The sequence below is a fragment of the Salvelinus alpinus genome, chromosome 1 (genome assembly GCF_045679555.1).
Source record: "Salvelinus alpinus chromosome 1, SLU_Salpinus.1, whole genome shotgun sequence".
Taxonomy (NCBI): Eukaryota; Metazoa; Chordata; class Actinopteri; order Salmoniformes; family Salmonidae; genus Salvelinus; species Salvelinus alpinus.
In genome coordinates this window covers 47,867,703-47,891,815 of record NC_092086.1, presented here as the reverse complement: position 1 = coordinate 47,891,815, position 24,113 = coordinate 47,867,703, and the positions used below count along the sequence as shown (strand labels likewise).

The window sequence follows — 24,113 nt, the reverse complement described above, 5'->3', positions numbered from 1 at the left end:
ACATGTATCACTAGCCACTTTAAACTATGCCACTTTATGTTTATATACCCTACATTACTCATCTCATATGTATATACTGTACTCTATACCATCTACTGCATCTTGCCTATGCCGTTCTGTACCATCACTCATTCATATATCTTTATGTACATATTCTTTATCCCTTTACACTTGTGTGTATAAGGTAGTAGTTGTGTAATTGTTAGGTTAGATTACTCATTGGTTATTACTGCATTGTCGGAACTAGAAGCACAAGCATTTCGCTACACTCGCATTAACATCTGCTAACCATGTGTATGTGACAAATAAAATTTGATTTGATTTCATTTGAAATAAAGATGTAATTCATTTGAGTACAAAAACGTATTTATAGAGGTTTTTCCCTGCTGCTATGAAACAGTAAGTAACAATCAAAGAAAAAAACACTGTTAGGTAGAGAAAATTAGATTGGAGCCTTGGTGGTTTGTAAACATTATGACCAAAATTAAAATAGAGTTATCAAGAACGAGACAGACTATCACCGAGTCTTTGCTGGCAATGGAAAATAGTCAGCAAGTGATGGTGGAGATTCAACTGTATAAAAGTATTTATTGCTTAATAGATGCCTATGTAATCCTATACCTATAATCCAAGATCCATTTTTGCAATAACAAGTGTATCTGCATGTTTGTATTTGTAGGCTATGTCTACCTTCTCAGGCAGCTACAGAACTTCTTAAAGGAGTACACTCGGTTATAGTCATTCTATAGCCAGCCACATCCTATAGCCTATAGTTATTCGGGTATATGCCCATACACTTGTCACTGGTGTATCCACCATAAACATGGCACAGTAGATCTGTCAGTGGGTAGAATGAAAATGCACCAGCAAGTTTGAATATGAGGCACGATAATGACAAAACCCAGACGAATGCTCATCACAGCCAGGTAGATTTCCTACCTGTCACTGCCATCTAATTGAGGGGCGTTTCAATGGTTGGGGCGGGACGACAAGGGAGTCCAATGGGCGTGTGGCACGATGATGCGCTCCCCAGAGGCCTTGCCTCCCTTGGGACCGCGCCTGCCGCAGTGGACCGAAGTTTGTGTGGGCCACTTAGGAGGTGAGCCAGCCAGACGGCACAGACTTTCCCAGTGCAGAATCAGCGAGATGAAGAGCAGCGTCGACCCGTCATCATGTGCTCTAGGCTCCCAAGGACCGCCTGCCTACTGCGACTCATTGAGCTCTGCATCCTCCTCTCGCACACTGCAGCATATTTTGGGTCAGCCACAACTCTTTTACTGTTATGTCTCTGCAGTTTTATTGTCTTTTCCTTACTTCTAACATATACAGCAGATCGATGTCTGTAGGAAATAATGCATGTGATGCGACGTACATTGTCTGCCTATATGATGGAAGCCCAGCGTTCCATGACTATCGTGCGCAATTACGCACGAGACCACAATGTAGGACTGTAAATGTTGACTTGTTTGGATGTTCAAATCCACTGAGATTATTTATGATTGCATTTTTCTGCTATCTAAAAGTAAACAAAGTAGGCTAGTTTCCAAGGCTGTGTGCCAATTTTTCAAATAGGCCTACATCCTTATGATACCACTACAAATTATAATAATATTATTGATCATTATTAATTTGCCAAATACGTCTCAGAGCAGAATATTTGAATATTTAAGATATCCTTGTATGATCTACGACTTGCTGTGAGTGTGAATGGTTTCTCACGGTCTATTGTATGAGGGAGCTCATTTGCATGCATAAACAGATTTGTTTTAATATTTTATTTTAAAATTAGAATCCTACACTCAGTTTCCTTTTTTAGCATTATTATGTGGTTTTACTGGGCACATGTGGGTAGGACAGACGAAGTCCAATATAGGCCGATATGTGCGTAATTTTACTTTGGAAGCAAATTCAGACATTTTGATATGACTTACTACGTTTATACTTAATTGCGCATATACCTATGTGTAGTGTGTTGTTAAAAGCTTGTAGAGTAGGCAAAAACTATACATATTGTTTCGATTTATAGGCTATGGCTTTATAAACAAAATGTAATTGTTATGGACACATGTTATAGAAATTACTCTGGAACAACATGTTTTCTTTATTCCCAGGACCACCAGAACGTTGGGTATTATTTATAGGTCTACATATTTATATTGTCTTGATAAGATTATTTCTATGACATTTTCCTTTTGAATTTGGTAACGTCAGTGATAACTATTCTGCACTGAATGTATACATTTGTCTCCTTCGAAAGGCTGACAGGCCGAGAGCCCTTGGTCTTTTTGCCTGCCCCGTTCTCCAATGAACCCCCAACGGGAAAAGCTCACCTAAAACAATGCGAGCAGATGACCCTGGCCCGTAGGCAGAAACGACTGTGTCGCCGCGAGCCGGGTTTGGCCGAGACGCTGCGTGAATCAGTGCGCCTCAGCCTCTTGGAGTGTCGCTATCAATTCCGGAACGAGCGCTGGAACTGTAGCTTGGACGGCCGCGGGAGTCTTCTGAAAAGAGGTGCAATAATATGTCATCAATTCACAGAGTGCCATGTATTTACACACAGAGAGATATGAGGGCAAGATTTCCATCTGGAGGGACGCAACATGGGAAGCAAGTTAACATGTAGGCCTAATAGCCTAGACTGAAGTTGTGTTGTGAATATCGTAAGGGTCAAATTACTACTTGATGATGCAAAGGATTTCTCAAGTGCAACAATGCAATTGATTGAAAATGTAAGTATATTGAATTGATAAATTGACTGTTGTGGGGGTAGGTGAGTGATCTCAAAATAATGAGCCAGGCTAAACTCTAGTCTATAGCCTACAACAACAACAAAAAGTCAGCGGCTAATGCTCCACCCCTTATAAAATAATTTTAGAGCATGGTTATGCTATCAGCACGAAGAGCCATGAACAGGTCAGCATGGAGTTAATTAAGGGCTAAAGAGCCAAAAAGCCCGGTGCGGCGGGGCCTACGAGGGCCCAGTGGTTATTTATATCTCGGAAACCCGCCCAGTTACCAGAGGAAAAGGGCGACGTGATTACTCACTTTCATCTGGGGGGAAAAATCCTTCCTAGTCAAAATAAGAATTAATTGGATTAAAATACATCATAGCGATGTCTCTGGGCTAAGCAAATAACAGTGCGAAACCAAACCACCGGGAACAGTCAGCAGAGGAATCATGACACAACTCTTTAAACGGAACACTGGAGTAGAAACATGGGAGTAGAATGTAACCAAAATATTTATCTCATGAGCCTGGATGATAGTCTAGTCTTTGCATGTCTGGGCCTAGCCAATTTACGAGGAGTAAACAACATTTAACATTTTTATTGTAGACTATTATTAATTGTTGATGTAATTTGTCTATTCCAGGTTTCAAGGAGACTGCCTTTCTTCTTGCGGTGTCTTCAGCGGCATTGTCCCACGCACTAGCAAAAGCTTGCAGCTCGGGCCGAATGGAGAGGTGCACGTGCGATGACTCCCCAGGAATACAGCATCGCGAGGCATGGCAGTGGGGGGTCTGCGGTGACAACTTGAAATACAGCACCAAATTTCTCAAGAAGTTCTTGGGCCAGAAGAGGGTCAGCAAAGACCTGAGGGCGCAGATCGACTCCCACAACATTAACGTTGGAATCCGGGTGAGTGAGTGAGTGTTGACATGTGGATAAGCTCAAGCAAAGCAACAAGGATCCCATTAAGCATTTGTGAGTGACACTATTGTGGCTTAAGTTAATTTTTTCAAAAGAGAAAGGTATAAGCCTATGCCCGTAGTGAGTAGTTTCCTCCCAAGCATCATAAACATATCAGCCAATAACAGCTCAATTTTAGACCCACCAGCAGAAGACAACCCCAACACTGCTTACCATACAATGCACTCTTCCAACAGAGGCAGCAGGGACTGTGTGACTTTACCAGGTCTTGCCCTGACTCCTTGCCCATATATCTCATCCAGTGCCAGTAGCCCACTCCCCCTGCATGCTGTCTCCCTTCCTGTAGCCCTGGTGGATAGATAGCTACTGGGCCTGGGCTGGTCGAGGCTGAGGGAGGCAGCAAGTAACAGGGATAGGAGAGGAGACAGACTGCTGTCAGATCCCTGGAGCCAGGTGTTCCAAGGCAGGCATGATAAAGCTTGCTGTGCGGGCCCACAGAAAATTAAAGGTCTCCCGTCAGAGAGAACAATTATAACTGCTGCCTCTTTTAATATACGAGCAAGCATTTTTTCCACTTACTGTATGGCACTGAACTGTGCTCTTCTCCATAAATCCACATAATGTTCATACGGTAACACTATGTGTGTATTTGTGTGTGTAGCTTAGAAACAGCCAGCCCCAAGGCTCTTCCCCTTTACCTTTCAACTGAGGCAGCAGGCCCTTCAGAGACAGAGGGAGAGAGAGCGAGGGAGAGATACAAACAACAGGATGAACTGAAGTAGTCTATCTTATCTTATCTTTATTGAGTGAGGTGTTTTCCTCACCTTCCACCTATCCGGCTCAGTAGAGACCCGGAGGTGGTTGTTTTTCCACAACACCCCCCTCTACCCTCATCCCTCAGTAATGTTCGGAGATGCCCCTGAGGGGTTCATACCTGTGTAGGGCGGAACTCGGCAGAACTCTTCAACCCTGAAGTAGCCCCTGGGTCTCCCCCCTGCCCGTAAGGATGACCCCCATGCCGCATGACCTGTCTCTGGCCCCCACCCAGTTAGAGTTTCTCTGGCTGAGTGCCTCAGCGCTGGTACCCCCAGTCCACCACCACCAAGCTCAGTGAACTTTTGAACGAAGACAGGACACCATCCTTTGGCCGCTAACCCAAACTCTCTAACTGTTTAAGCTTTTTAAACTCTTATGATCGTTTTCCGTGCACACACACACACACACACACACACACACACACACACACACACACACACACACACACACACACACACACACACACACACACACACACACACACACACACACACACACACACACACACACACACACACAGAACAGGGTGGAAAGATTCTGCTGTCTGTCTGTGATGCCTCAGGCTTCATAGGAGAGAGACATGAGAGAAGCCGTGAGAAAGAGCTAGTTTCAACACATTGAAAAAACGAATCCGCAGGCGCTGTCTAAATGCGAGACGTCAGGTGAATGAAATACTGCATGCCGAACAGTCTCCCTAATCCATCATCTCAACCGTTCATACTGAGCTAAACTAAAGGACGACTAGCCCCATACCATCCGACCCCCGCCCCACCCTGCAGGAAACTGGTTCACTCTGTCTAGATTTTTAAATTTTTTATTTCACCTTGATAAAAGGTGAGATAAAGGCCAAGATAAAGCAAAGCAGTGCGACAAAAACAACAACACAGAGTTACACAAACAAACGTACAGTCAATAAGACAATAGAAAAATCTATGTACATTGTGTGCAAATGTGGAAGAGTAGGGAGGTAAGGCAATAAATAGGCCATAGAGGTGAAATAATTACAATTTAGCATTAACACTGGAGTGATAGATGTGCAGTTGATGCTGTGTGAGTAGAGATACTGGGGTGCAAAAGAGCAAGAGGATAAGTAACAATATGGGGATGAGGTAGTTAGGTGTGCTATTTACAGATTTGCTATGTACAGGTACAGTGATCGGTAAGCTGCTCTGACAGCTGATGCTTAAAGTTAGAGAGGGAGATATACGACTCCAGCTTCAGTGATTTTTGCAATTCGTTCCAGTCATTGGCAGCAGAGAACTGGAAGGAAAGGCGGCCAAAGGAAGTGTTGGCTTTGGGGATGACCAGTGAAATATACCTGCTGGAGCGCGTGCTATGGGTGGGTGCTGCTATGGTGACCAGTGAGCTGAGATAAGGCGGGGCTTTACCTAGCAAAGACTTATAGACCTGGAGCTAGTGGGTTTGGCGACGAATATGTAGTGAGGGCCAGCCAACGAGAGCATACAGGTCACAGTGGTGGGTAGTATATGGGGCTTTGGTGACAAAACGGATGGTACTGTGATAAACTACATCCAGTTTGCTGTGTAGAGTGTTGGATGCTATTTTGTAAGTGACATCGCTGAAGTCAAGGATCGGTAGGATAGTCAGTTTTACGAGGGTATGTTTGGCAGCATGCGTGAAAGAGGCTTTGTTGCGAAAAAGGAAGCCGATTCTAGATTTCATTTTGGATTGGAGATGCTTAATGTGAGTCTGGAAGAAGAGTTTACAGTCTAACCAGAGACCTAGGTATTTGTAGTTGTCCACATATTCTAAGTCAGAACCTTCCAGAGTAGCAATGCTAGTCGGGCGGGAGGGTGCGGGCAGCAATCGGTTGAAGAGCATGCATTTAGTTTTACTAGCATTTAAAAGCAGTTGGAGGCCACGGAAGGAGTGTTGTATGGCATTGAAGCTCAGCACCAACGATAAGAGCCCAGCTAATGAATCAGACTGAATAAACTGACATTTCACTCTCTTCCCCTCCCTCCTCATCACCCTCCTTTCCCCCCTCCTTCCTTTTCAGGCAGTGAAGAGTGGCCTGAAGACTACCTGTAAGTGTCACGGCGTCTCTGGTTCCTGTGCCGTGCGGACCTGCTGGAAGCAGCTGTCCCCGTTCCATGACACCGGGCGGCTGCTCAAGTTCCGCTATGACACGGCCATGCGTGTGCTGAGTGTCACCAACGCGGCCACCGGGGAGACAGAGCTGGCGGGGCCGCGTCGCCACGGCCAGAGCCACCGCTCCACTGACCTGGTGTTCCTGGAGGACTCCCCTAGCTTCTGCAGGCCGTCACGCTACTCTCCCGGCACGGCCGGACGCTCCTGTGCCAAGGACACCAGCTGCCAGAGCCTTTGCTGCGGGCGCGGCTACAACACGGCCATGCACCTCACCACCCTCTCCTGCCACTGCCAGGTGCGCTGGTGCTGCCATGTAGAGTGTCAAACCTGTGTCAGGGAGGAGGAAGTGTACACCTGTAAAAATACCTGAAAAGGGGGAGAGAGAGGAAAAGATGGGGAGAGGAACCACTCAGACATTACTCTTGATGAATTGAAGGGTTTTACTTTTAAACATACCCTTACAGATGCCTGTTCTGAACTGAGAACTGTTTTGGGAAGCATGGAAATGGAACAAGGTCATAATGTTGTTGGTAGTTTGCCACTTGTTGGAATCGAACATGCGCTGTCTCCTCAGATGAGGCAGTATCAAGACCACTTTCTGCTTTGCCTTTACTGAATGCACTGACATCACAGACCTTAAGTGAGAGGGAGACGGTTGCCTTGCTGGACAGTTATGGGCAGGGAATGGGCTCTTCACAAGGTACTGGAATGAACAGTAGGTCACCATCATTATTTGGCAACATCATCTCTGTGGGAGCGCTGACAGTTCCATTGGTCCTCTTCTTTTGTCGGTCTGTTCCTTAGTCAGTTTGTCTAACTGCTACTATGCTGTAGTACTTACATAAAGATTTAGAGCATTTCCAAAGCGCCAGAAAATGCCAAAAAGGAATCTAGAGCCTCTTGACGTCTGTCTCCGTCTGCCTGGCTGCCTGTCTCATTTGCTGTTTGCTGGTCTCTTTATTTGCTGTGAGAGCAGTCTAAGAGTTCATTCATTCGTAATAGAAAAATGAAGCACTTATGTTGGCTATGTTATGTATAGTACTTTACTCCTTTGCTTTAAGGTGAGAAATGTATCTGGGTTAATACTGATATCCACCACACACCTTAAAAAGTCCCATTGAATCACTGGATGTCTGAACATGGACTGTTAGTACAGGTTGCCTATAATCACAGCTAGTTAGTATGTCATTTATGACTAAATGCAGTCATAGGGTTATTGTGTGGTAAAGTAGACCTGTTGTCTCTTGTGAGAATGTCTATGATAATACTACATGTTTGACATTGTTAATACAGTAAAGGAAAAATTCTAAGGAAATTGCACTCAAACTAAGGGAAACTCCAAACACTGTCCATAAAAACGGCTATGCAAAGTTCTTCTCTTGCTGACACTTTAAAGAACTTTGCTCTATTTTTTATTTATAAGTGGGCATGTCTGCACGCACTGTGCTGTGCTTTCAAGTGTGTTCCCCTGACCAAATCAAACCGTTTTCTCTACAGTCTAATTCAGGCACATCTTTGTTCTCTAATGTCTTTGAAATGGCCCAATCATGCTGCTTGTTTTCTCAATTACCAATCAGAGGAAATAGCCGTATTTGCCTCCGCCATTCCTCCAGCTCTCCATGCCAGACCTCTGTGTCTGTCCGTGGGTTGGGGTTAAAGGTCCATATCTGCCCCTAGGGCTTTTAGGCACCCATTTATGTTTCCAATATTTTACAATCAGTTCCCTGTGCCAGTGTTTATTTTCTTGTTTATGCAGAGATATAGAGTTATGTACATGGATATAACTCATATCAGCCTCAAAGCATATTAGACAGTGGAATCGTATATATCTCTACCTCATCTGGTCTTTGGGCAATTATCATAATGATTTATTTGCCTTGCAAATACTTCCTTGTGTCTGTCATGAAACTAAAGTCAAACTTTTAGATCAATGTACAATTCCTTTAAACTTGGTCATAGCTGTATACTGTAACAATATTATTTACATTGTGACATACTGTATATTCTTATTTAAAAGCAATTCAAATAAATCAACATATACATTTGTAAAAAATTTCTTTGTCTCCATTTATAGTTACTATAAGTAATGATCATGCTTGTTACCTGTTTCTATATTTTACTTTCTTGTCTTAAAATGAAAGTACGGGAGCCTTGTGGCAGTAACTTCTCTTTCTTTCATCCTGATCAATTGCTGTCTCCCTTTCCCTATCTCTGTATGTCTCTCTCGCTCTCACGCACGCACACACACACACACATATCAATCACAGAATCACAGTCACAAAAGCCACGGCCATGCACCTGCTCTGAGCTCCACACACGAGCAGTCTCTCTCCAGCAAAACCACTTCCTGATTGTGCTGCCCTGCCCTCCTTTTCATCTGAAAGGACTGTGGTCTCAGTGCATCACTCTCAACCACCAACTGCCCAACACATGCAGGGGGAGGAGAGCAGCACGCACACATACAGGTGTTCTGCCTCTGGCACAACAGGCCAGTCATGATGACAACAATAATGATGATGATGTCAAAGATGATGATGCAGAAGAATGTTGTCTACAGAATGTTTTTTTTCCCCCTTTGACCTCAATATACAGTGCGCCTCTCAAAGGGCAAAAGGTCATATCTAACGCTAATGATTAGAAATTAAATATTCATACCTGTGAGAGAAGGCTCTCCACTGAGAACCAAATCACACAGAGGCTTATTGTTTGAGATATTGCTACATTTACAGTGTGTCATGTCCCGGAGCTTTTGATGTTTATCTCTGATCACAGTGATTAGACATGAACATTCTCTGCTCCAACATAATGAGCTCTGCTCTATTAAAACATCCAACAGGTCACAGGTTGACACGAGCAGACTGCTGGCTCATATAGGAACCCACCTAATGACTGTTTATCAATATTTACCTGTATTACATAAAATTGCTTACAATAAGAGGGGGGTGAAGAGGGAGAGAGAGTGGGAGAGAAAGGACGGGAACGCAAGGACAAGACAGAAGGATGTGTCGTTTACTTGCGAGCCGGACGAGGGGAGAAAGAGAGATATGGAGAGAAACATAAAGAGAGAGAAGTCGATGGAAGGATGAGACGGGGGATCGTTTGGAGCCCAGGAGGCTGATCTCCTGCTGCTACTGTTGTTTTATAATGAACTCCTAAAGCCTTCATTTCCCCCACTGCCCTGAGTGGAGGGGGCTGCTGAGTCCACTGCCATCTTCTCACGCACAAGCCCCCAAGGACAGGACTGAGGCTGCTCAGAGTTGGGAGTCTGGGGAGCTTCAGAGGGGGGGGTAACATACATGTGTGTGTGATTGTATTTCTATGTGCAGACTGAAAACAGCAAGGTGAGGGAAGATAATTGTTTTTGCATATATGTGTGTGTGTGTGTGCACCTGTGGTTAGCATAATGAGAGTGGTGTGCGTGTGTGTTTATAGTCCCAGTGTTCATGTGCGGGTGTGTGAGGGTGGCCAGGAAGGCTGGATGTGCTCAAACTCTTCACTCTCATCCTGAAACACAACAGAGGCGTGAATGACATACACAATGTAGGGTGACGGTGGCAGTAACACTATCCGCCTTGTGTCTCTGTTGGCCGGGTTCAGTGGGCGGTGACTATGCTGGGCTGGGCTGTGGAAATGTGTCATGCTCTGATGGATGAAGATGAATTGAGCTCTGGGCCTGGACATTTTGATGCATGTATTTGTATGATACATTTGCGTTGCTTAGTGAATGCCCTTATCCATAGCAACATACATAGCTTTCAGGTTTATATATTACTTATTTGTACAAGTACAGCAGAGGTTAACTGGAGTGTAGCGGGTTAGGTAGCTAGGTACCTTGCTCCAGGATACATACATACATATAGCAAGGTCCCCTCCTGTAATTTGAACCCTCGGGTCAAAAGTCTAGTCTCTGTCACATTTCCTTCCCTAAGGAGAGGGTACTGCAGGATAGCATCAGTGTGTATTCCCAAACCACCAAACCAGGCCACACCCTCCCCAGCCCTGGCAAAATGGAAGTGATGAAGGGATGAACAGAGCAATGGATTGGGTGAAGGAGAGAGAGGGAGAGAGAGAGGGTTGGGGAATACGGCATGGGGTAGGAATTTGGAATGTGAAATGACTAATGCAATTGCTCAACCCACAACAAGAACATACAATGCCTAGAGCCATGACAGGGATGAGTGCATACCTCTATGGAGGGGCCTACCACTGAAGTATAGGTGGCTGGATGGGGAGTTATTACTGGTGGTTGACTGGGAGTCTGTTGATGATTCTGGATATAAATAAGTGTTAGGGTAACTTGTGCTGTAGCATGGGTGACAGCAGAGGAGACATGGGCATTTTACTGATGACCTTTGTGGCAAAAGTGAGCTCTACTGAAGGTTCTACAGGTAGAACTCACAGGTAGAACTCATGAAAGTCCTACTATGCTGTGTTTGTGTTCTGCATAACTCTTGAGTTTTACGACATTGTTTTCTGACACTGTCATGTCTCAGACAGTGCAGCTTCCCACGCAGGGTTGAAGTAGCACCCTGAGGGAGACCGTGCGGTTCATTGGAGACCGAGCCAAGGCCTCAGAGACAAGTACACAGAGAGAAACTTAAATAGACAGTAGATATGATGCAGGACAGATGACAACTGCTTTAGTGAATTCATTTCACACAGTGAAGATGCCACCCATCCCCTCAGCCTGTGTTTGCCCACCAACCCCCTCCTCAACGTTTTGTTGCTGAGAATTTTCCTTCACAGCAGGAAATGCAAACGTGTAGTGCATTCAAGGTTTAAAAAGGCTTTGAAAGTTTGTAATTTCCACTTTAAAAATGTCAGACTTGATTTGCCCGAACCAAAAATGCATCACCCACTACAAAAAATGTCCATTAATTATAATCCACATTTCCTGTTGCTGCAGGATTATTTTCCTGCTGGAGCAAACTTGCTCAAATTAAGATCCTACATCTGTAAGCCCTTGGCAATCCCTTCCTTCATGTCTGAGGGCTGCTGAGGGCTGGGAAACTGGTGGGGGAGGCTGTTCCCATGAGCCCCATGGCTGCAGTGGAGGAACACCTGAAGCACCAACACAGCTGTTTGCTCTGCAGCTAAAGTGATAGGAGACCACAATAAGCCCCCTTATACCTCCCTATCTGACTCTCCCCGTCTCCCCCTTTCTCTCAGCTCCATGATGTGCACACACAAATACAAAGAAGCACAACACACACACACTACACCGACTCTCACAAAACCCACACACATTCACATACACTACATACACGCATACTGACACAACCACACACACTTTTACACTAATCATATGCTGCTGCTACTCTGTACTTTATTTTACTCTTATTATAATCTATAATCTGATATCTGGATGCCAGTCACTTTACCCTGCCTTCATGTACATATCTACCTCAAATACCTCTGTACATTGATCTGGTACTGGTACTCCCCGTATATATCTCCATTCTTGTGTATTTCATTCTTCTTGTGTTACTATTTTTCAACTTTGCATCGTTGTAAGAAAGCATTTCACGGTTAAGTTTACACCTGTTGTATTCGATGCATGTGACAAATCAAATTGGACACACAAACAACAGTGTAGGCCTGACCTCCATTACAAGCACAAACAAAGCATTTCCAGATGAACAAAGTCCAGAACAGGAAAATAGAGATAAGGTCCAGAGCTCTGTGTTCTCAACACATGACATCTGGTGCTGCCAAAAACTCGTACGTTTATTCATACTGTATGGGATATTTACATTCATGTGGTATCACCTGAAATTGTATTTGATTGTAAAACTAAGATTTTTTGTTGTTGTTGAAAGATTACCTTTTGTACAGATGTAGGATCTTAATATGAGCCAGTTTGCTACAGCAGGAAAATAATCCTGCAGCAACAGGACATGTGAATTATTATGTGGATTTTAATTAATGGACATTTTTTGTCAGGGTTGATACATTTTTCGTTAGGGCAAATCAAGTCTGACATTTTAAAGTGTTAAATACAAACTTTAGAATAGTTTTTAACCTTGAATAAACTATAAGTTTGCATTTCCTGCTGTGTGGGGAAATTCTCAGCAACAAAAGAGTGATCAAATTAAGATCATATATCTGTAAAATCAAACCTCTAAATTATTGGATAATAATCAAATATGTGGACACATAAGTGTTAGTTTCGATATCTACATTTTCATCATAGAACCAATTCCCCAATTCAGTCATTTCAGTATCACAATTAAAGTATTCATCAATCTATCATCTATCTTCTTTTGACTTCCTCAAAACCACATTTTAAGACTCATTGACACATATGACTTGATGATGAGAGTGTGATTAAACCCTGGTGCATGACTGTGGATAGGAAGCTGTCACTCTGTGTAATGCTACTGGCAGGCAGGGGAAGCCCGGTGAGGTGCTATGTGGTGCTCCTCTCTGTGCCATGTTGCTGTTAACCTCCAGAGTGCAGCAAGACGGCATGTCATCCAGTCATGGGGGTGGACATGATCTCTCATCCTCACCGAGACAGCACATGCTCCGGGGTCTAGGTGTCACCACTCCTAGGTGGTATGGCCACAGGGCTGTGTGTGTGTGTGTGTGAGGCTGACAGATGCATGATCCATGCTCCCTGTGCTCTCTCAGGCCAGAAGGGCAGCAGGTAGAGAGGGGGGGGAGGGGGGGAGGGGGGAGAGAGAAGGGGAGAGAGAGAATGAGAGAGGAGAGACTCACCAGTATCTTCAGGGCAGTCATTTCACCACCTCCTCTCTCTGGGTGGGCGCGCCCCTCTCACCTCCTCACCCCTCTCACCTCTACACCGCTGTGCTCCATTACAGTCAAAGAGCAGAAACAAATGCCAGTCGAACCCCTCTCCTTAGTCCCCATAGACACAGAGACCTTATGAATTCTCCCTCTCTTTTTTGACAGGTACTCATCTGCTTTCATTCAACCTCTCATCACGGCTTCAAAGACAAACTGATAATTTCCCTCAGGAGAATGAGAAGATCAGTTGCCTTCCAAAAAATGACTGGTATCCAAACATCGTTGCCCTGCAGCAATTTAGCTCGTCATAATTGGGCTCTTCATTTTGTCTCTCCGGGGCTATGATTGTAGAGTTATAATGTATTATTTTGCCTGAGAAGGATCGTTCAGTGCATTAAATATAAGTGATTTAATAACATATCATTTTCCCTTTATGTTTAAAACAAAGGCATAGGGGACTCATTCAGTGGGACGGGTGAGTTCCTCCACCTAACAACAGTGCTCCTGCCATGGTGTCTAGCCAGGAGAGGGAGACTGATCCGGCTCAAAATCCTCTCTAGTTCCAGGAAACTGCTTTTGACGGCCCCAGGGATCCAGTGCTGGCATCAGAAAATAGGGTGTCTTACTGGTGGTTAGGAAAAGGAGCCACACACACACAGGGCTAAACATCTCCACCATCCATCTTCACACTAGACCTATCTTGAAAACCTCAACAACAAACCCTAATTTAACCCTACCTACACAGTTTTTCTTTATCTCTTTCCCTATAGGTGGGTTCAGTGACTGATGTACATGAATGTAACAGAACAGGGGAGTTTAGCGGGATTGAAATGGATACATGATGATGACTTGGTCAATCAGAGTGAAGCGAGCATGCTCCACACCTGGAGTCTAGGTGTCAGTATCGGCCTGTGGTGCTCAGGTGTGGGGGGGGGGGAGACCGGTAAACTCAGCTCCTCCTTTCTCCAGGGCTGAAAGATAGAGGACAGACAGTGAGGACCCTACGACCTCAGAAGGGAGGCAAATAATCTGCCAAAGGGCTCGTAGGGGCCCTTCCTCTCCTTCTCTACTTGTCTGAGCTACATGTTAAATCTAAACATATCCCACCACTGCCCTGGGGAGGTGTTATGACAACCGAAAATGGTGAGCAGCAAGAGAAAGAAGTGGCTTGAACATGAATCATGTTTTTTGACATGTGGGGGTGGGTTAAAACAGGCCTCTGTTGAGAAGCAAGTAGCCTGGAGAGACAAGTGTCAACCATCAACCAACAGGCTCCGCAAACGATCTCTCTCATGATAGGTCGGTTGTGCTATGTGGGGTAAACAATAACACATTATAGAGACATTAAGAGCCAATTCCCCTGAACATATAGTATCTGTCAATGGAACACCTGCACTTGTTTGGCTGCTCTGCTCATACCCTCATGCATCCCCAGTGGTAGGCTGATGGAGCGTGGGAGAGAGAGAGAGAGCTGATGTGAGGTGTGGTTTTGTAGGGGTGCCAGGGATAGCCCCAGGATGATTCTCTCTTCTGGATCACTAAGGATCCATTGTTAACATCTCAGGGGGGGAAACACCACTCAGTCGCAGCATAATTCTGAGAAATCAAACCAAGTCTGTTTCACACACTCATTGAAGGGGAGAGAGAATTTGATGGGCAGCTTAAACCATCTGACACCTTACCTCATCCTCATTCATCCTGGGTGCAGCCATTTGTGACTTCTCCCAATCTCATCTGTCCGTGGAAAGTTTGATATCATTGTTGTTGGTCTGTCTGTATCCACGGGCAGAGGAGGGAATCCGGGATGGACAGACAGGTGTATTCCGACACCAATCTATGGAAAAAGGGATAATTAGACAAAGCCAGGGTGAGCTGACAAAACTTTGCCTGGAGACGTCTTCTCATTAAGTCTTTCCAGTTACATGCGTCTCCCCAATAACAGATGAGCCCTGGTTGGATAGAGAGGGAGAGGATGTTTTTTTGTGGGAACAGAAAGCACACTGTCTGTGATTCAGATTAAAGGTATGATACATGACATGTAAAAATCTGAGAATATCAATCAATCAATCAAATGTATTTATAAAGCCCTTCTTACATCAGCTGATGTCACAAAGTGCTGTACAGAAACCCAGCCTAAAACCCCAAACAGCAAGCAATACAGGTGTAGAAGCACAGTGGCCAGGAAAAACTCCCTAGAAAGACCAGAACCTAGGAAGAAACCTAGAGAGGAACCAGGCTATGAGGGGTGGCCAGTCCTCTACTGGCTGTGCCAGGTGGAGATTATTACAGAACATGGCCAAGATGTTCAAATGTTCATACATGACCAGCAAGGTCAAATAATAATAATCACAGTGGTTGTCGAGGGTGCAACAGGTCAGCACCTCAGGAGTAAATGTCAGTTGGCTTTTCATAGCCGATCATTCAGAGTATCTCTACCGCTCCTGCTGTATCTAGAGACTTGAAACCAGCAGGTCTGGGACAGGTAGCACGTCCGGTGAACAGGTCAGGGTTCCATAGCCTCAGGCAGAACAGTTGAAACTGGAGCAGCAGCATCACGAGGTGGACTGGGGATAGCAAGGAGTCATCAGGCCAGGTTGTCCTACGGCATGGTCCTAGGGTTCAGGTCCTCCGAGAGAGAGAAAGAACGAAAGAAAGAGAGAAAAAGAGAGAGAATTGGAGAGAGCATACTTAAATTCACACAGGACACCGGATAAGACAGGAGAAATACTCCAGATATAACAGACTGACCCTAGCCCCCTGACACATAAACTACTGCAGCATAAATACTGGAGGTTGAGACAGGAGTGGTCGGGAGACACTGTGGCCCCGTCTGAAAATACCCCCGGACAGGGTCAAACAGGCAGAATATAACCCCACCCACTTTGCCAAAGCACAGCCCCCACACCACTAGAGGGATAATCTTCAACCACCAACTTACCATCCTGAGACAAGGCCGTGTATAGTCCACAAAGATCTCCCCCACGGCACAACCCAAGGGGGGACGCCAACCCGGACAGGAAAATCACGTCAGTGACTCAACCCACTCAAGTGGCGCACCCCTCATAGGGACGGCATGGAAGAGCACCAGTAAGCCAGTGACTCAGCCTCTGTAATAGGGTTAGAGGCAGAGAATCCCAGTGGAGAGAGGGGAACCGGCCAGGCAGAGACAGCAAGGGTGGTTCGTTGCTCCAGTGCCTTTCCGTTCACCTTCACACATCAAATGAACCAAAACATGATTTAAAAGCATCACTCAAATCTAGAAAGCTCACTTCCACTTCATAAATGTAGGCTATTATCATTCCATATTTTGGTGGTGAAAGGTAAGAGAGAAAACATGAATATGATTTAAATTACACTAACTTTAAATCATTATATTTAGGATTTTCCTAAATTTCCGGTTCTACATTGTTTGATTGGAGCTGTCGAGCTACCTGTACCTGCCTCGTAGTGTCGCTGCAGCAGTTCTTTGGCTTTTATCACTCGGTGGAGCTTCCGTTATTCCATTTCCGTACACAAATCTTCTCAACTGATGACGTGTGCATTGCACAAACATCCACTTGTTTTCAGTTTAACAATAAAACCGGACAAAGGTATTCCTCTATAGACCGAGAGTATTTTTTTGTGGATTGTGTCTTGAAACATAAAGGAAAATGGAAACATTGTACCATCAAACAAATAAGTGAGTGTTTCTGTTCTCTTTCAAAACATTTAAGACAGCTAACGTAGCTCAATTGCCTTATGACATAACGTTACCGCGTTACTGTAACTAGCTGGCTAGCTAACAACATTTCATGACAAAGATAGTTTTAACTAACCCCTTCCATTAGTGGTCATGATGTCAACAGGAAACTAGCTAGCCAACCAGCTAATAGATAGCCATAGATCGATGACCAACTATATTAAACTATCACTACTGTAACGGTACGCCGCGTTCAAATCAACTGGGAACTCAGAAATCTTTGACTTCAGTGCATTCAAGACTACAAGGAACTCGTAAAAAAAACTAGCTCTGACTGGGAAACATCGTTTTGAACAGTCATCCAAGTCGGAATTCCAAGTCGGAAACTCGAGCATCTTTTTAGAGTTCCGACTTTCTGACCTAAAGATCACTGACGTCATGATTTTACCTTGTTTCGCCCCCCAAACCCGAGTTTCCAGTAGTCTTGAAAGCACCATTAATTCACTGTCTGTAGTTTACGTATTAAATTGCCACATACCATTGTCTAGTTCCTTGTCTATTCAATAGACCTTTATCTAATATTACGTTTCCATAGAGCCTCCATATAGACCTCTGTTTAATATTTACGGTAGCCTAGGAATAATTATATATCTTTACTCTCTGTCCTCTTTGATCAGGCAAATACAGGAGGTGCAGTCGCTCATGGGACGCCTGGAGAACACAGATCGTCCGTCTGTCCACTGTGAGTTCACTCTTTCTAAATAATGTATCTTCTGCATTCAATGAATGTTGCAAGTGTCAACCTTTGATCCACCATCCATCGTGTCTACATTGTACAAAAATAGAAATGCAACATGTAAAGTGTTGGTCAAATGTTTCATGAGCTAAAATAAAAGATCCCAGATATGTTCCATAAGCACAAAAAGCTTATTTCTCAAAAATGTGTTTACATCCCTGTTAGTGAGCATTTTTCCTTTGCCAAGATAATTGATCCACCTGACAGATGTGGCATATCAAGAAGCTGATTAAACCGCATGATAATTACACAGGTGCACCTTGTGCTGGGGGTCAATAAAAGGTCACTAAAATGTGCAGTTTTGTCATACAACACAATGCCACAGAAGTCTCAAGTTTTGAGGGAGCGTGTAATTGGCATGCTGACTGCAGGACTGTCCAACAAAGTTAATGCCAGAGAATTGAATGTGTATTTCTCTACAATAAGCTGCCTCCAACGTTGTTTACAGAATTTGGCAGTACGTTCAACTGGCCTCACAACCGCAGACCACATGTAACCAGGCCAGCCTAGGACCTTCATATCTGGCTTCTTCACCTGCGTGATTGTCTGAGCCCAGCCACCCAGACAGCTGATGAATCTGTGGGTTTGCACAACCGCAGAATTTCTGCACAAGCTGTCAGAAACCGTATCAGGGAAGCTCATCTGCGTGCTCGTCGCCCTCACCAGGGTCTTGACCTGACTGCAGATCTGCGTCGTAACCGACTTCAGTGGGCAAATGTTCACCTTCTATGGCCACTGGCATGCTGGAGAAGTGTGCTCTTCACGGATTAATCCTGGTTTCAGCTGTACTGGGCAGATTGCAGACAGTGTGTTTGCGTTGTGTTTGCGAGCGGTTTGCGTTGTGAACAGAGTGCCCAGTGGTGGGGTTAAAGTATGGGAAGGCATAAGCTACGGACCACGAGCACAATTGCATTTTATTGATGGCAATTTGAATGCACAGAGATACTGTGACGAGTTCCCGAGGCCCATTGTCGTGCCATTCATCCGCCGCCATCACCTCATGTTTCAGCATGATAATGCACAGCCCCATGTCGAAAGGATCTGTTCACATTTCCTGGAAGCTGAAAATGTCCCAGTTCTTCCATGGCCTGCATACTCACCAGACACGTCGCCCATTGAGCATGTTTGGGATGCTCTGCATCTACGTGTACGACAGCGCATTCCAGTTCCCACCAATATCCAGCAACTTCTCACAGCCATTGAAGAGAAGTGGGACAACATTCCACAGGGCACAATCAACAGCCTGATCAACTCTTTATTCGCGCTGCATGAAGAAAATGGTGGCCAGATACTGACTGGTTTTATGATCCAGGCCCCTACCTTTTTTTATGGTATCTGTGACCAACGGATGCATATCTGTATTCCCAGTCATGTGAAATCCATAGATGAGGGCCTAATGAATTTATTTAATTTGACTGATTTCCTTATATGAACTGTAACTCAGTAAAATATTTAAAATTGTTGCGTTTTCATATTTTTGTTAATTATATATTTGGAATTTACAACTAGGCAGTATTTACATATTTTCCCCTTCTTCAGTGTTGCGCAGCCCTTTGAGCCAAGCTGTACCCTGCCCTCCCTACTGATTGTTTTGGGCGGTGGGTAGGGCGGGCAATGTTCTGTGAGCCAGGCTGGTGCCAGGGCAGGAAGCATAGGGGTGGAGGCAGAGGGACGACTGGGAAGGCTTCTCTAAAGATAATGGTGGCAGCCAGTCGGCCGCCCAGTCGTGACAATGACATCATCTCGCATGTTAGAGGGTGGAAGGATGCAGCGAGGAGTCACTCAGTCAGGACGGGAGAGGGTGGGGGTGGGGGACAAGATGGTGCTAGTCCTTTTAAAGGGCAGATAAAAGCTTCCCACAAGCCTAGTGCTGCTGTCACCTTGGAATCAAACGCTATCTAGAATCTCAGCAGTCTGAGAATGAAACGGGTGTAACGATAGATATCTGACTTCAAATAAGAATCAGTGGCTGATTTGTCTCCATGAAGAGATTATGTACAAGGTCCTTTGTTTCAATGTGGATTAACTTCCTCTGCGAAGTTTGAGGAAATAACATATTTGCTTTCATCCCTCTCTTGGATTCACCTGAAACCGTGGGGCTATATTCCATTGTATCATGGAATGGGGAAACTTAACTACAGTGTGACAAACCACTGACATCATCTGTCTTGTCTGATTTGTTAGAATGAACATAACTTTAACATTTTATTTTGTATAAGATTGGCCTCTTTGGGGAGTGAAACAACTGTTCAGGGTGTGTTTAGATGTGTGTGTGTGTGTGTGCTCTCCAGTGTTGGAGAACGAGCTGCAGGCCAGAATCGAGCAGATCTTCAGCCATTTGGAACGTCTGGAAATCCTGGCTAGCAAAGAACCGCCAAACCGCCGTCAGAACGCCAAACTGTGAGTACTCATAAACTGCATCGGTGACCCAAATACACCAGAGATGGCATGGCGAGGAATGTTTCATAAAGATGGGTGGGACTGGGACGAGGTCGCAGCTAGATGAAACAGGCAGTGTGCTTCTCATCCCCTGTGGCGTCATCACCGGCATTCCTGCCGCGTTGGGCAAGGCGTCACTTCAGAGCTGGGTAAACAGGCCCCAGGGGACAAACTGCTGCGCCCCGTCCCACAGCTCTCCTCTGATCTCAGGACAGCTACAGTACGCTGGGGCCGCAGGGCTGAGCCACGAGCAGGTGATGCTCAGGAGGAGAGGGAGAGAAGGGTGGAGGGAGACAGGCCCTCCGGTGTTTCAGCCAGGTGGAGAAGAGGAGAAGTCAGATTGGGAAGACGGGAAGCATGTTGACTTATCTTAGTGATGATAGAAAGCTTTTATTGAGAGCTAGAAGACATCCATACAGTGCATACCAAGGGAGATGTCATGAGTTAGGGAAGGAGGAGTGACTAAACCACAGTCCTGAAATGCTGGATGGAGCTGGAGGCAAAGGCTGCCATTTTTACCCTCTGAGATTTCCTCTGCCATTATTCGGCTGGGGTGTAAAAATAATGTTGTCTCTGTCTGTGTCCCCTCCGCAGGCGGGTAGACCAGCTGAAGTATGATGTTCAGCACCTCCAGACGGCGCTGAGGAACTTCCAGCACCGCCGCTACTCACGAGAGACCCAGGACCGAGAGAGGGAGGAGCTCATGAGTCGTACCTTCACCACCAACGTCAGTAGTAGTGGCCCACTCATCTCCCATGTAGCACTACAGTAATGTCTGCACTCATGTAATGATAACCTAAAACATGCATACTAACTCTGCTTGACACACCACAACTGGTGTAACAATAAAACCTAAATACATTTATTAGGGGAACATTGTTTTGAGATGTTACCGGTATTGTCCCCTACAGGATGCAGACACCTCCATTCCCATAGACGAGACGTTGCAGTTAAACTCCAACCTGAACAACGCACACAGAGGCATGGACGACCTCCTGGGCAGCGGCAGCAGCATCCTCACCGGACTCAGGGACCAGAGGGGCACGCTCAAGGTGTGTGTTTCCCCTTACAAATCAAATTTCATTCGAGGCTACAGGATAGATAATAAGCACTAGCAGCAGCGTATGTGATGAGTCGAAAGAGTGCAAAATGCTGATAGTCCTGGTAGCTATTTGGTTAACTATTTAGCATTGTTATGGCTTGGGGGTAAAAGCTGTTCAGGGTCCTGTTGGTTCCAGACTTGGTGCATCGGTACCGCTTTCCGTGCGGTAGCAGAAATAAGTCTATCACTTGGGGGGCTGGAGTCTTTGACAATGTTTAGAGCCTTCCTCTGACACCACCTGGTATAGAGGTCCTGGATGGCAGGGAGCTCGGCCCCAGTGATGTGCTGGGCCATACGCACTACCCTTTGTAGTGGATGCCAAGCAGTTGCCATACCAAGCGGTGATGCAGCAAGTCAAGATGCTCTCAATGGTGCAGCTGTATAACTTTTTGAGGATCTTTTTTTATTTTTTGACACTTTGCCAAGGAACACTGACCGTGACAGGGCAGGTCCCTGTCGACGGTATCCCAGAGAGAGGAATCAGTATTCCAAAACAAACCCCGGTTTCTGTCCTCTGTAATGATCACTATGTGTAGTAGAAGTGTGTGGTGCTGGTCGTCAGCATCAGGCTAAGTACATATTTCCAGGGAGGAGAAGAGATGGTGTTCCTGGTAGAGGCTGCTGTAGGCCTCCTCTTATCAGGGCGTCTGGTGATCAGATGGGCTGGTCGTGAGAAACAGCTGAGGGACAGACCGGGAGGACAGAACGGCTGGGTGTGGTTCCTCAGACAGCCTCTCCCTAATCAGTTGAGTAGAGCTTTGTCATGACCAGGCTAAATGCAGGTTATGATACGACTGTGTATACAGTATTCCCACAAACAAACAGCAATGAAGCAGAATACCCATTAATAACTAACTTCAGCTTTTTCTTCAGGAAACAACAGCACAATCAATGGAACTTCAGCAGCTAATGTTTGATGTCTTTTCTCCCGTCTTCCCTAAATCCAGGGGACCCATAAGAAGATGCTGGATGTGGCCAACATGCTGGGTCTGTCCAACACGGTGATGAGGCTGATCGAGAAGAGGGCCACCCAGGATAAGTTAATCATGATTGGAGGGATGCTGCTCACCTGTGTGGTCATGTTCCTGGTGGTCAAGTACCTGGGCTGACCATGACCGCAACTGCAACCACAGTTTTGCGTTGGTCTTGGACATTTTTGCACAATAAGCCCATAAGATACGTGAACGGTGATAAATTAGCCTTGTCTTCTAATCGGAGAGCTCCTTGAAAGTATTGTTTTCCGATCGGAAGGCGAGGAATTATCCGTCTTTTAATTTCCATGGGTTTTGTCACCCACTTCTATTTCAACCACTGTTTGTTTGCACCAGTAAAATGGGTGTTAAGGCAAGACATATACACTGAGTGTACAACACATTAAGGATGCCTTCCTAATGTTGAGTTGCACCCTTTGCCCTCAGAACAGCCTCAATTCATCTGGGCATGGACTCTACAAGGTATTGAAAGCGGTCCACAGGGATGCTGGCCCATGTTGATTCCAATGCCTCCCACAGTTGTCAAGTTAGCTGGATGTCCTTTGGGCGGTGGACCATTAGTGACACGCCTAGCTGATGAGCGTAAAAAACAGTGTTGCAGTTCTTTACACAAACCGGTGCGCCTGGCACCTACTAACATCCCTGTTCAAAGGCACTCTTTTGTCTTGCCCATTAACCCTCTGAATGGCACACATATACAATCCATGTCTCAAGGCTTACATTAAAAAAAAAAAAAATACATATCCTCCATTTATACTGATTGAAGTGGATTTAACAAGTGACATCAATAAGGGATCATAGCATTCACCTGGTCAGCCTGTTATGGAAAGAGCAGGCGTCCTTAATCTTTTGCACTCAGTGTCTACACTTTAATTTGACTTCAAACTGAACGTGGAACCTTGCACCCATAATTCCAGCTCGCTGACACCTGCCACTCATCTCGGCGGTCATCCACCTGACAGCCTGTGTGTGAAGCTGTAGGTGGGTGAGAAAGAGAACATTTCATGACTGGTTACCTTTTTCAAACCAATTCTCCTTCAAGGTCCACTTGCTTGCCTTAGTCTCCCCTATGAGTTCTCCATTGCCTTGTGGATGGTATTCATTGTGGTTTCATCTTCACCATATCTATTTGAAGCATCATTTGACTGTTTGCTGCTCTTTTTCCCAAATAAGGATGATTCTTAAAATGGACAGAAAAATAGTTATCTGGAAATGGATGAAAAGCTGATGTTGCACCTTACCTCATCACACATCATAATGACACTGCCTGGAGAATACTTATGTCAGATTAACCAATACATGTATGTAGCCCAGGGAGGAAGAGGGCAGTTTACAGGGACCTGTGCCCAAGCTACATACCGATAGTAAGAACAAAAACACAAATGTGATCAAATATTCTCTGTTTGTCATGTTTTGAGAAACTATCTGAAGGTGTATTGTTGTCGCACTGTCAAAATGTCAATTATCTGGACATTTGCTTGGCCCATAGTCTCACTATGTTAGTGCAACCAAGGTTCAAATTGTAATTCTCTGAAGATCAAAAATTAAACATTTTAAAAACAACTTGTCTTAAATCTGTCTCTGAAGTGTATATTATTGTCCATGTAATCTAGCAATTAAATTAGGTATGGGTCAAAACTAACAATGGATATAAAGCATACCCCATAGTTTAAATAATTATCTTGCTGAAAATGTCAGAGCCTGTCATACAATATGGAGTTTAAATTTACAACAGTAAAGCTATTGTTTGGAGGGCTTTTCCTTCCACTGTTTGAAA

General features: G+C 45.0%; 2 protein-coding genes across 2 annotated transcripts; both read left to right on the top strand.

Moving 5' to 3' along the window:
• The first annotated feature begins 1,105 nt into the window (after positions 1–1,105).
• On the top strand, positions 1,106–8,631 carry LOC139578440 (protein Wnt-9b-like). The gene is made up of 4 exons (XM_071406026.1): positions 1,106–1,258; positions 2,258–2,511; positions 3,373–3,638; positions 6,487–8,631. Exons 1-4 carry the CDS (start codon positions 1,173–1,175, stop codon positions 6,946–6,948), a joined length of 1,068 nt encoding a protein of 355 aa, XP_071262127.1. The 5' UTR covers positions 1,106–1,172; the 3' UTR covers positions 6,949–8,631.
• Positions 8,632–16,762: 8,131 nt separating this feature from the next.
• LOC139578436 (Golgi SNAP receptor complex member 2-like) lies at positions 16,763–23,910 on the top strand. The gene is made up of 6 exons (XM_071406011.1): positions 16,763–17,007; positions 17,685–17,749; positions 20,095–20,203; positions 20,837–20,969; positions 21,154–21,294; positions 22,292–23,910. The coding sequence occupies exons 1-6, from the start codon at positions 16,979–16,981 to the stop codon at positions 22,451–22,453; spliced, it is 639 nt and encodes a 212-aa protein (XP_071262112.1). The 5' UTR covers positions 16,763–16,978; the 3' UTR covers positions 22,454–23,910.
• The last annotated feature ends 203 nt before the right edge of the window (positions 23,911–24,113 follow it).

What these genes read in the sequence shown, in the direction of transcription:
- LOC139578440 (XM_071406026.1), top strand. Translation starts at nt 1,173, where the DNA reads ATGTGCTCTAGGCTCCCAAGGACCGCCTGCCTACTGCGACTCATTGAG. An exon ending in CACACTGCAGCATATTTTGG is followed by an intron (nt 1,259 to 2,257) that starts GTCAGCCACAAC and finishes CTCCTTCGAAAG; the next exon opens with GCTGACAGGCCGAGAGCCCT. An exon ending in CGGGAGTCTTCTGAAAAGAG is followed by an intron (nt 2,512 to 3,372) that starts GTGCAATAATAT and finishes TGTCTATTCCAG; the next exon opens with GTTTCAAGGAGACTGCCTTT.
- LOC139578436 (XM_071406011.1), top strand. Translation starts at nt 16,979, where the DNA reads ATGGAAACATTGTACCATCAAACAAATAA. An exon ending in GTCGTACCTTCACCACCAAC is followed by an intron (nt 20,970 to 21,153) that starts GTCAGTAGTAGT and finishes TGTCCCCTACAG; the next exon opens with GATGCAGACACCTCCATTCC. An exon ending in ACCAGAGGGGCACGCTCAAG is followed by an intron (nt 21,295 to 22,291) that starts GTGTGTGTTTCC and finishes CCCTAAATCCAG; the next exon opens with GGGACCCATAAGAAGATGCT.